General features: G+C 33.9%; 2 protein-coding genes across 17 annotated transcripts in view; one reads left to right on the top strand and one right to left on the bottom strand.

Annotated features, from left to right (window-relative positions):
* Positions 1 to 13,138, top strand: part of Rbp6 (RNA-binding protein 6) — a 1,062,622-nt gene that overhangs the window by 885,878 nt on the left and 163,606 nt on the right. The gene's annotated exons all lie outside the window — the stretch shown is intronic.
* LOC143920133 (uncharacterized) lies at positions 7,638 to 9,574 on the bottom strand. Its single transcript, XM_077442848.1, has 3 exons — positions 8,573 to 9,574; positions 8,114 to 8,467; positions 7,638 to 7,643 (listed from the first exon to the last, which is right to left on the bottom strand). Exons 1-3 carry the CDS (start codon positions 9,374 to 9,376, stop codon positions 7,638 to 7,640), a joined length of 1,164 nt encoding a protein of 387 aa, XP_077298974.1. The 5' UTR covers positions 9,377 to 9,574.

The following is a 13,138-nucleotide window of genomic DNA, read 5'->3' as shown; positions in this document are numbered from 1 at the left end:
TCTTTTATATATTATAAAAGTGTTTTTGAATTTTATCTTGAAATTAAAACTTAATATTGGAAAGGTAAACTTGAGAGAAACGTAGAATTATTAAAAGTTTTCGCTCGCACTGTACTGACTTGGTATGATGATCCGGTAGTATAAATGAAATGGGGATACTGACTGACTATCGTACTTCGGGAACGCTTTATAAGTATAATATATTGAATCTGATGATGTCAATGTTTATATTATAGCGATTATTTTATCTTATCATTTTTATGGCTTTATTATTTTATGCCTTATTAACGCCTGGCAACTATAGCAACGCCAGTTTCTTCTAAAATAATAAATTTAATTTCATATTTTAAAAAATTTCATCGTACATATCAAGAAGCACGAGCTTTCAAAATACGTGCATGCATAGCTTTTTTACGCCCGCTGTATACATACATATTTACACAAAAATGAATCGGTTTTTTACTCTTTTATGCATACATACACATCCACGCTATACGTATAGGTACGCTATTAAAATATGTATTCGTCTTGCTAGGAGTTTCCTATCGTTTTCACGGAAATAGAGGGGGAGAGGGGGGTTTCTGGCCCGCTCGAGCGTGTCATTTTTCCATACAAAACATGAAACGCCATTTCCACCCCTCAGGGCCCTCGCTCCAGAATATCGACGGGCGTAGGGGTGGGTTTTGGAGAGGGGTCGGTTGGAAACGGGGCTGAAAAAAGCGAGGATGGATTCCGCAAAGCCGGCGTGATCCATCAACCTCGCTTTAAGCGGGCGGTTGCATTAACAATTCAGTTATCCCCTATTTGGTAGTCAAACCTTTATATTCCCGGGCTATTTCGACGAGTACAAGTTTTCACCGAGTATCGATCGTCGTCTCGCCGTCTTCGTGTCGATAAATCTCGATTTTGAATCGGTAAATATAATAGACGTCGGTCGACTTGTTTGTATAACGTCTCGATGCACCTGTGTGAATGGTGCATTCGATGCACTGTTCACGTGGCTTCCACTGTTGAAACATTGGCAATTTTGTAATTGAAGTATACAATTTTATACAACGTAGTATATAATACTACTATATAATACTACGTATATAATATACATACAATACTAGTATATAATACTACGTTGGATTTTCACTCGTTTAATAATAATTATTTTTTGAAAAACATACTCATATATCAGATGTCTTTATAGAGCAGATTCTATCGCTAGTTTTAATAATGATAAGTTTATAAAATACAACAGATGGCTTTTGTAGAAAAAATCTTACTTCGTTCTATTGAAAACTAACATATTTTCCTTAGAAAAGTTTTTACTTTATTTTATTCAAAGGGTATGCTCACTATGAGCCTTGGATATATTTCAATAGTTTTTATTTCAGTGACCATTGCTTATTTTTCAAAGTTTTTGTTATTAATATTTATATTGTTTCTTTTATTGTAAGAAAAAAACCTCAAACCTTCGTATTTAGTTAAATATTATTATAAATTATTCATCGTTTATATATGTAGTTATGCTCTAAAAGGTTCAGAAATTCAGAAATACATTAGCATTTTAGATAGTTTTGCACATGCAAAATAAACGCTAGCATGGCTTATATTTAAAGTTATTCGTGATATTTTTTCCTTGCATTGACATAGGTTTTACATTGATCGATAATGTTAATTCCCATATTTGAAGAAATGTGAGAGAAACTTGTCGAAATAATTAGATCGTACTAATTTTCAATCACATAAATACACGCCTATTACAGCTGGAGTCTATCTAGGCATATCATGCCGTACTTTTCAGTGCTATTACCATAAATAAAATCGTATTTATCAAAATTCGTAAGTTTGTATATATCCTACATTAAAAATAAGGTGATTGGATTAAAAAAAAAGTGATTGTACCTGATTTTAGCTTATCATATTTCAAGTTATTTTAATGGTTTTATTGTATCAAATTATGTATGCAAATATTTTTTTAATATATGTACATAAAAAGGAGAATATTGAATACAAAGACTTGGACAGTGTAAATTTAGAATTTTAGTTCTGATCGAAGCGTATTATATTTCAATGGTTAGTCCCAAGCTCCTCACGTAATCAAGTAATATATGTACATAAAAAGGAGAATATTGAATACAAAGACTTGGACAGTGTAAATTTAGAATTTTAGTTCTGATCGAAGCGTATTATATTTCAATGGTTAGTCCCAAGCTCCTCACCCTCCCCCTGCCGTTATCAGAAGTAAGCTCCGGCTTTGTTCCGGCAAATAAATCCAGGGGCCAGCTTTGGGCAAATTAAATGTACGCCAAATTGGTGTATTAGCGTTCCGAAATAATACACTGGCACACACAGTACTTGCTCGCTTTTGCTCCTCGGGTCCTCACCTCTCCTCTCCTAATTAATTAAATTAAGCTTCGTAGGAATCCGGAGGAAGCTTTCAAACAGCCGTAGGCGAAAGCTCTCTCTCTCTTCTTCTACGGTTAACGTGTGGTCGATTAAACACCTGACGAGCGCGAAAACCTGCGTGACGTCACACATGTGCGGGGAGAAGAAGAATAACCCACCCTTGGAAACCATAATTGGGTTCGTGTCTCGAGCAAAACGTTACGTTTGCAAACGCATAATTTATTTTTGCACTCTACCATAACTAACCGCAAGTAAACGAGCCCTTTAGTCCGGAGGAAAACGTTTGCATCAACAATTTACGAAATTCTAGGGAACTTTTTCCAGAAAGAATGCATTGATTGAATGCCTTTAAAATAACAAATAAATAATGATGCTTTACTAAGAATAAATTTTAGAACATTTCATGAAATACTGCTGCTACTGTCTGTCTTAGCGATGAAACACTCAAATATAGGTAAAAATAAATAATAATATGTGTCAAATTTAAATACAAAGATGTTTATTATACGTATGTGGTTTTAGTCAGAAAAGAAAATAAAAAACAGATTGATAATATTTAGTGTTTTGAAAAAGAGATACATCATAAACCAAAATATGTACCTATATAAAAGGAATGATACAAATTTTACCAAAATATTTGTATAAAAAAAGGATTTAATTTAAAATGACAATATTATACACATTATCTTTATAAACGTTTTTGCTTTGATATGAAATTGATACTCAAAACTATAGAATAATGCAGTACATACTGAAAGTAACAAACAATGCATTCTTAAGACAGTGAAATCTCCTTTAAGCGAATAATTTATATGTGCATGCAAATATATTTACGACCGTTTCTCATTATATAAGTGAATACTCAAATTGTATTTAAAGCTTTTGATTTTTTTCATCAAATTTAAATATATGTCGTTACGTTAATTTCAACCACCGATAGGTTCCCGGGTTCATGCTCTGAATTTCCCCCGATTGAAAAAGTATTTCTGTAGTGCTGCAGGTCAGACTAACATAGATATTTGTAACTCCATGTCAATCTTTTCCTATCAGAGTTTTTCCATTTGTCTTATTTCTATGTTGAAACGATTCTTCATTAAATTGGCAAAACCATCCTACCTATTGTGTCATCACTATTTGAATATATGTAATTTCAAATTTATAATCTATAAATTTATATACATATGTACAAGTTTAATACCTCAGATGTTGCTCGGAGGCAACGAGTAATGGCATCATAGGAAATCATAGGAAAATATAAATTAGTAAATAAAAATAATAAATATTAATAATTTTTTTTTGTTTTGCATGAATACATATGTAGATGATTTCAACTGTTGAAATGTCTCTTAAGAAATATTTCTTTTGAATTTCAAATAAATTTTCACTCGATTGGTGTTCTAGAGACAAATATGTATTATACAGTGGAATGTAGGCATACATATGTACATATATATGTATATATCGGGTAAAGCGTTCCGTTATCGGCCGTTCGCAATATATTATCTGAGAGTTGCCCAAGTATACGTTGCCGCCCACTTCTAATTTCGCCCTCTCCGAGAGAGGAAACATAAGGGCGGCTGGAATAGGAGGACTCAGCCTCTCTCTCTCTCCTTAAATTATTATTTGCGGGAGGGAAGTGCGCAGTGCGAAATATCACGTGTTTTAAATGGGTTAAACTTGGAGCATAAATCTCGGGTTCGGCAGCTGTTACTCACCGTGGCTCCCGAATCGTGCACGCTCGATCGCTTTTCACCGCTGAATTTATTATACATTTTTTTTCCATTCGCTTTTGCTTTATTATTATTTTTATTTTGGAATGCCACGCGTCGATTTCGATTCTATTATATTTTTCCGTAAATTTTGTATTATTGTCGTATATAATCGCACTGTGCAAGATCGTACCGAATGCGGCAATTTTATGAACCACATATTATAATTTTGTATTTAAAAATATGCATATTATAGATATTAAAAGTAAAGAATATTATAATATAATATGCATTTATTTAGCTTCTTGTACAAAAATACTTCTTCAATCTTAAATTCTCAACTTCCTCTTGTCGCCCACTTATGTACATTCCGGCACTATATCATTAACGTGACCTTTTTCATTTCATACGTACTCTTATATAAAACTTTAGAAAAGTTTGAAGTTTGTTAATAAAAAATTGAACCAAATCAGACATACTATATGTATATTTATATGTACATATATGTATATGAGCTATTCATGGATAAATTTCATGAAGTTATCTGAATAAAGTCTGTACATTTTTTATATACTTTAACCTCATCTGAATAAACAATATTTATTAAAATATATATGATATATGTAAGTTGTGTAATCGTTTATATGAAATATTGTAGTTCAAAAGCAAAAAAAAACAAATACTATGATTAGGTTATAGCTAGATAATTCAACAAAGTTCGGTTATGTAAAATATTATCTTATATTATATAATAAAATAATAGTTAGTTATAATAATTTGATTCTGATTTATATTTCTGAAATGATTATAATATAATAAAATAAGCCTTCAAGATCATACAAGTGGATTACAGCATAGTGAAAATTATTTTCACATCGAATAATATGTTTGCTTTACGTTTCGCAATACTATTCGGAACACGTTCGCAGTATCCCTTTACATATTTCATCACATTATCTTTTGCTTACACTGGTAAGCTCTCTACGATTTTCATTTATGGAATATCAGTTTTCTTTTAGAATACTTCCGATATAGAATACGCTCTCTCTCTCTCTCTCTACTTATACAATATATGTATAACATATATAAAACATTGAAGGCGGATACGTATCTCTCAATGTAAGTGACGTTTTATTATACGTTTTGTCTTGCTGGAGAGCAACACTTTATACGTTCGAATCCAAGGTGCACACGGTACCCTGGGGGGGTATTTTCTCGGTTTTTTTCCATTTTTATTATTTCTCGGCACTTCCTGGAGACGTATCTACCTACCCTGCTAGGGATATCACGGACTACGGATGATCTACGGCCGTCGGTTTGCCCGCTTTTTCCGTTTTTTATTCGCCATAATTCAACAGTCGCCAATATCGTGTTTAGGTCCCCGATGATTATATTATCCGCTCGAGTATATTTCAACGTAATTTATCGCCAGGGGGGTTTTGTATACCTAATAGTAATGGCAGCGAGGCAGTTCAATAAAATTAAAAGTCGTCGCACGCGAATTCGTGACACAACACGTGTTCCTCGTGTCCAATGCGTGTTTCGCCGTTTGTTCCGCATAATGCCCGACTTTCGGGCCTCGTTACGTCAAGATAAATATCTCATTGATATAAATCCGATACGTGAAAATGTCGACCGTATAATTATCTTATCGTTGACCATCATTCAATTTTCTACTTCAATTATTTTCTCGTTCGAGAGCGCGTGTGTCGCGGAAAACTCTCTCGCTCGCACTCGCGCTGTGAACGCGTTCAAATCGAAAGTTTGATTACGATTTTATCTGACAAAGCTATGTATATGTCAAGCCGCTTGCTTAAATCACAATTATAATAATTTTCGGCGACGATTATACATGTGTATCGCTGTGCAATTTATTTGACAATGATGGAATTATTAACGCTTTTCTGTATTATTATCGATTACGTGTATGAACGGGTCAACTTCCGAACATTAAATTGTCATCGCAATGCGTTGATTCGTGTTTAAACGCTATTATACAAAGCGTTTCCCTAAATCAAAAATTAAATTCAATTGTATATATTTTGACTTTCATTTGAAATATGTACATACATAAATACCACATTAGAGAATGATTTTATAACAAAATATCTGATTGCTATAATACTTTTAGTATCGAAAATGGTATCAAAAGTTATCATTAAAAAAATACTATATATGTATATACTATTGACTGCAGTTGTTACATTATTTGAATACAATTTTATGATTTTAAAGGTTCAATTAGTTTAAAACTATATATGTATGTAGTATATATAACAGATCAGTAGCTTCATACGCATAAATACACACTTATGTAATAATCCAGATTTTCTGTTTTTGTTTTTTTTTTGGGAATCAAACATGTGCTACGCCGGATAATCACATTAACCACGCTTTTAATCTTCGTATATGTGTCATAAATCAAATATTTGGACAAAGAGCTGCCAAACACGCAATATTTTCACGAACCGTTAGTTTTATCCGCGCGTTCGCTCTTATCGAGACAACCACGATGTGTATATAAATATATATATATATATATATATATATATATATAGGATCCGGATGTGAAGGATTCCAAGTGAAACGCAGATTAAGTCAGAACTATGTATTTATTATACATCTCTTCGGGCTCGTTCTCCAACAAGTGACCATAACAACACGCATCCGGTCTTTCCCAGGCATACCACACACACTCTATCTCGGCTCGTTTAAAAATCAATTCTACATTCGGTCATTCCTGACTGTCATTCGCCCTCGGATGACATTCTTCGTCTTTTATATTTTTACAGCATTTCATCTCACATTCTTTTACATTTCATCTTCTACTCTATACAATGTATCATCTTACATTCTTTTAAAACATTTCCTCTATCATCCTCAACAATGTTTCATCTCACATTCTTTTAAAACATTTCCTCTATCATCCTCAACAATGTTTCATCTTCCATTCCATAAAATCATCTTATATTCTTCTAAACATGCTTTCAATTGTCACAATTACAATTTACATCACAATTACAATCATCATCACAACTACATTTCAATACACTTATACATCAATCATTTTACAATTTACATAACAATTACAATTATAACAAATTAATCGTTACACATTTCACTACAAATCAATTTTTCATTTCAACACAATTCAATCTTCAATAAAGTTACACATAAATCATCACAATTAAAGTTACACATAAATCATCACAATTAAAGTTACACATAAATCATCACAATTACAATTTAAAATTATTTCAAGCAATACAAAACAGAAAGGTATCACAATTACTATGTAAAATTATTACAAGCAATACAAAACAGAAAGGTATCACAACCTTTACAATGACAAGTTAAATTTTTACCCCGGAAACAATCACATTTTAAAACATTACTAGAATTAGCAATAAAACATTAAAATCAATACCTTTACAATGACAGGTTAAATCTTTACATCGGAAACAATCACATTTTAAAACATTACTAGAATTAGCAATAAAACATTAAAATCAATACCTTTACAATGACAGGTTAAATCTTTACATAGGAAACAATCACATTTTAAAACATGATTCAATGTACCAAGCACTTCCCAAAAAATACTAGAATAAGCAATAAAACATTACACTTTTCAATCATCAAATTACAAGTAAGGCTTAACTAAAAACCCTCCAGGTCTTTCACTTATTCTCTAATTCACAAACGCACACTTAACTTCCATCGGTACAACTTAAATACTATCCAATGCCCGTGGCGATTCTCCTTGAGCATCCGATGAATCTGCCGTCACCCCACAGATTTTCTGCTAGTAATTTACCATAAATGAAGTCAACACATATTGGTTCTGGCTCACTGATACATCCAGTAAGTCTTTTCTCAATCCATGGTTCCATTTTCTTTTCCATTGAATTAACATCAATCCGACTACGACCAAGCTTGAAAGTGAATACAGTGTCTTTTGGTGTTGAAATTTTGACTGGGTCCCTTAATCCTTCTTGTGATTTAGCCATATCTTTCTCTTTGTCTTTATGTTTTTCCTTTTCTTTATTCTCATCTTCAGAATTCTTCAAATGACTATAATCCTTAGATCCTTTTCCAAATTGATCATCGGGTGGTTCATCTGTATTTGAAAACGGTATGTCTCCGTAGTCCCAAAGTCTTCTTCTTTGCAATCCATCACCGTCCATACTTCCATCAGCCAGGTTCACACCTCCATCAGCCATGTTCGCATCGTCCTCTTCATCATTGGAAACAATGAGTTCTCTTTGAGCAGACATCTCTCGTGAAGCCCGTTGCTGCAAAGGTCTTTTTCTGTGCAAACCATCACTGTTCACACTTACATCAGCCATGTTCGCATCGTCCTCTTCATTATTGGAAACAATGAGTTCTCTTTGAGCAGACATCTCTCGTGAAGCCCGTTGCTGCAAAGGTCTTTTTCTGTGCAAACCATCACTGTTCACACTTACATAAGCCATGTTCGCATCGTCCTCTTGTGTTGGAATACTGACTGGTTCTCTTATCTCTTCTTGTATTGTCAAGACAGTCTTTGTTTTGGTGCTGTTACATTGAGCTGATATGTGCCCAAACTCGTTACAATTGAAACAACGAGTTCCTCTCGTCTTAAACCTACAGTCGGCTGCTAAATGACCACGTTCACCACAATTGTAGCATCGTGAACTCAGTCTTTCTCGGTTTTCACGGTTTCTCACGGATCCCGTCACCCTGGGTTCGTCGTCTGGTGTTTCACCGGCCCCACTTGAATCGGAGTCAATGGGCCCTGCTTGTGCAAGCATTTCTCGTTCTTCAAAGACGAGCTCTTCGTCATCCCACTGGAACTCTTCTATCAGTTTCTGCTTAAGGATAGTCCATGATGTAATTATCCCTTCTGAATCCAGGAACATTCTCGCTGTTCCTACGCAATATATTCTCCCGTAGACCAGTTGCTCCAGGGGCGTCCAGTGGAAGAACTTCGCAAATTCTTCCATGCGCACAATCCACTGGCTGATTGGCACACCGCCGATCCCCTTAAACCGTGGCGCGTATGTCTCGAATTTGTCTCTGTCAAAATATGGCACTTCGTCTTCTTCTTCCTCTTCATCGTCGTCGTCATCATCTTCGTCTAAGTCCGCGAACCTCTGCATCTCCACGACAGTTAGCCGACGTAAAACTGACGCTGATAATGGCGCTATCGTTCTGGATATCATCATCGTCGTGTGGCGTGTTCGCTGACGTGACGTCACCGACGTCACGGGCTTCCGCGTTCTCGTCATCGCGCGCGCGTCCTAACCTCAACTGTCAAAACTCCGCGTCGTCGTCTGACCGCTTCTGGCTGTCACTGGAATGTCTTCGGGCATCCCGGACGAGCCCCCAAATATAGGATCCGGATGTGAAGGATTCCAAGTGAAACGCAGATTAAGTCAGAACTATGTATTTATTATACATCTCTTCGGGCTCGTTCTCCAACAAGTGACCATAACAACACGCATCCGGTCTTTCCCAGGCATACCACACACACTCTATCTCGGCTCGTTTAAAAATCAATTCTACATATATATATATATATATATATATATATATATATATATATATATATATATATATATATATATATATATATATATATATATATACATATGTTGAAAGCGCTTCCCCCAACCCCATCAGAAAGAGCTGTCATCAGCTCGGAGCCATCTCCGCTCAGATGCCGATCGTATATAATTTTTTATGCGAACCCATAATGAACATGGGACGCATTTAATAAAAACTGGTCACTTGACGCGTCAACCGTTGTTTCGACCCATTTTTTAACTTGTTTTTTTTTTTTGAAGGGTGCTTTTATATTTTACGGACATGTCCTCTGTTGCTTTATGCTTTTCATTTTATTTTGACAATTTTATTGCACCACTTTTAATTCGAAACGTCCATTTCCACCTGTCCGGCACTAGCGTTACGTGGTCGATGGCGATCGCGTCAACAAAAGAGTGCAAAAAAAATAACCAAAAAAAGAGGACAATTTCCAAAATGGATGCTAGGTCGTAAATTATGCGCTTCAGTTTAATTGAAATTAAAATCATAAAAATTTCTACCGACGCCAAATTGAAACCATTCATTTTCCACACACTAAAGTTCGTTTAACTGTCTTTTTTAATTTGATTTCGATCACATTATTTATTTATTTAAGAATAACCCAAGAGGTTTGATAATACATATGTACAATAGTATATAAATACAAATACTAAATAAGATAAAATATAATAAAATAAAAATCAAAAACAAAGAAAAGCGAAAAGAAAATATTAACAATGCAAAATAGACGAAAATAAAATAATCCTAACTTAAAAAAGGAAGAACCACAAAAACCTATTTATTTTTAGGAAATCATCAAGTTTATTTTTAAAAAGATTTAAGTTACTAGAAATTACTAAATCATTGGATTGAATATTCCAAATTCAAAACTCCAATTGAAAATAAGGATTCTTTAATTATTTTGGATTTTTAGAGTCTGGGAGTATGAGCATACCTCTCGGATGAGTGTTAAGTATTACGACTCTAAAGAATATGTTTTTGATTAAAGTATAAGCCCTTAAAACTCTTACTCGAATAAAAATTCTAATAGTGCGACTGAAAACATTTCATACGTGTATAATTTTTTCATTGGAATAATTCGAAACGTATAATATTAAATCAATTATATGCACAGCCCCCTCAGTAATCCTTCATTATTCGCTTTAATGCTACTCCGACCAAATAAAACTCCAATAAAACTTGATTATTTCAATGGAAATTTTATATATTTTGTACATAATACAGTCGTAAAATACGTATATGAACAGGCTAAGTTCACGCAGCCACGCAAATCCGTATCCTGTAATTTACATACTTTCACGTAGCCCCACGAAATGCGTCTAAATCTTTATTTGTATATTTAAAAAACAATTTGAATTTTCCTCCGTGCTTTGTAAATACATTTTTTACGACCGCATTGTTTTAATTTGCGGTTTATTCGTACATTTTTTAGGTCCTGTAAACGCGACGACGTATTAGCTTTATACGCACAGTTCTTACGTCCGCCTCGTTTATTGTACGGAAAATTTTATAATAAAAATATAACTTTGCTATAATTCCTGTTCTCACTATATAAAAAAAAATTGCAACCCAGGGTAAGCATACATACAAGGAGGATGGAATAAACCACATATTGAGAATACTGAAATTATGCCTAATAGTTTGTACATGAATAAACTAATTCGTTTGTAGATTTGTTATTTTTTGTACACTATGACTGGCCAAATCTATTCGTGCATGAACACACTAGTATGTTCACGAACGAATGACGTGTGTACTTGGATTGTAACATATAAAATCGTATGTATGTATGTTTGTATATATGTATATGTAGGTGTATATTTTTAATGGCAAAATTTTGCTTTGCGAGCAAATTTTATTTTAAACTCTTTGAAATTGAAATCCATCTCGAATCTCTCATTGATTTCAAAATGTAACTCAACTGAATAATTTTAAATCATGCTTTGCATTGCAGAAATAGCTTTAATGTGAAAAAAAGTATATAAAGTGAGGTGAAAAAAGAAAAAGTGCTGCTCAGGTCAATGTGAGCAAGCGGAATCCAGTCGATTCATCACATTGAACTACAGCGCTCGCGATTCATCCTCGCTGAAAACTCGCTTTTCTTCACTGCCGAGTTTTCCCGATGGGAAAACGCCGCTCTAACGCAATCGGCCGACAAAAGCAATTCAATCCGCGCACATGTTCACTTTACGTTAGATAAAATGCCATTCCCAAATTTTATACCGCTGCCAACGAGCCCCGTCATAAAAAACAGGTATTTTTTTCATTTGGATTCCCGTCATGTCTGATTCTAGCGTTTCTGTCACCCACTTCTTTATAACCCAAACCACCCCCCACACCCCCACAGACCCACCCTTTCACGGCGATGGGGAGGGCTCCCTCCCGATTAGCTCTCGCTAGGTATATGCGCTCGCACATACAGACGCTACGTTATTTTTTTTTCGCCGTCGCTCTTTTACAAATCACTTTTCTGTGTACGTGTTATTTTTCAGGCTGGCATCAAATGCCACCCCTTTTCACGAATGATTTTTTTATCGACGCTTCTTCTTCCCAGCCCTCTTCGCGAAGCGCCAAGTGCGCAATGAAAATCCGCGAAGGAAACTTCGATATCGCTCCAAATGAAGCACAATGAAAAGTCGACGCAAATATAAAACACACATCTCTTCTTGTGTCATATCAAAATATTTTATTTGTCAATGTTTACACGCGCTTGTATGTTGCTTTCATAAGCCATGTATAAAGAAAAAATTATGAATGAAACGATTTTTTTATCACAGGAAATATGTCGTTTTATCAAATATCTGTTCAAATTCAGTATTCAGTGATATCATCCGTTCAAATTAATATAGAGATTGATCTATGTATTTCATTTTTGAGATATGCATAGATATGTATGTACATTGAATGTCAACATTAAAAAATGAACACACATTAAGTGCATTGTGCGATTTAACTTCTAAATAGTCCTTCCGAATTTGCTTATAAATTCATTTTATGTACTAATTTATTTATTCATATTTAAAAAAAAAACGTACATAACATAACATTGATACCAAAAATTTTACTGAAAATAAATTCAACGACGAAATAAAACAAAAACAAACAGGAAAAGTATTGAATAGTCGTAATATGTGATATTAATGACCAAATAATAGAAATTTTTAAACAAGAAAGAAATAATAAAATTGATAAATATGAGGAGGAATGTTGTTAAGACAAGCTCAAGATCTATATATAAAGGTATTACAGGAATAGTTGGTAGAATAGGGATAAATGTGAAATATCGAAGAGTTTTTAAGTTCGTTTCTCCCTGATTGGATTCAAAGATTTTTTTTTATTTATATTGTTATATTCATTATTTTTAAATTATCCTTTATAAGTACATTTATAAATTATCAAACTTATTGTTTGTATAAGTAATGGTGTATTTTACATTTTTAATATCT

Source organism: Arctopsyche grandis, chromosome 12 (genome assembly GCF_051622035.1).
Source record: "Arctopsyche grandis isolate Sample6627 chromosome 12, ASM5162203v2, whole genome shotgun sequence".
Lineage (NCBI taxonomy): Eukaryota > Metazoa > Arthropoda > Insecta > Trichoptera > Hydropsychidae > Arctopsyche > Arctopsyche grandis.
The sequence above is the reverse complement of the archived record's forward strand: the minus strand, read 5'-3'. Positions and strand labels throughout refer to the sequence as shown.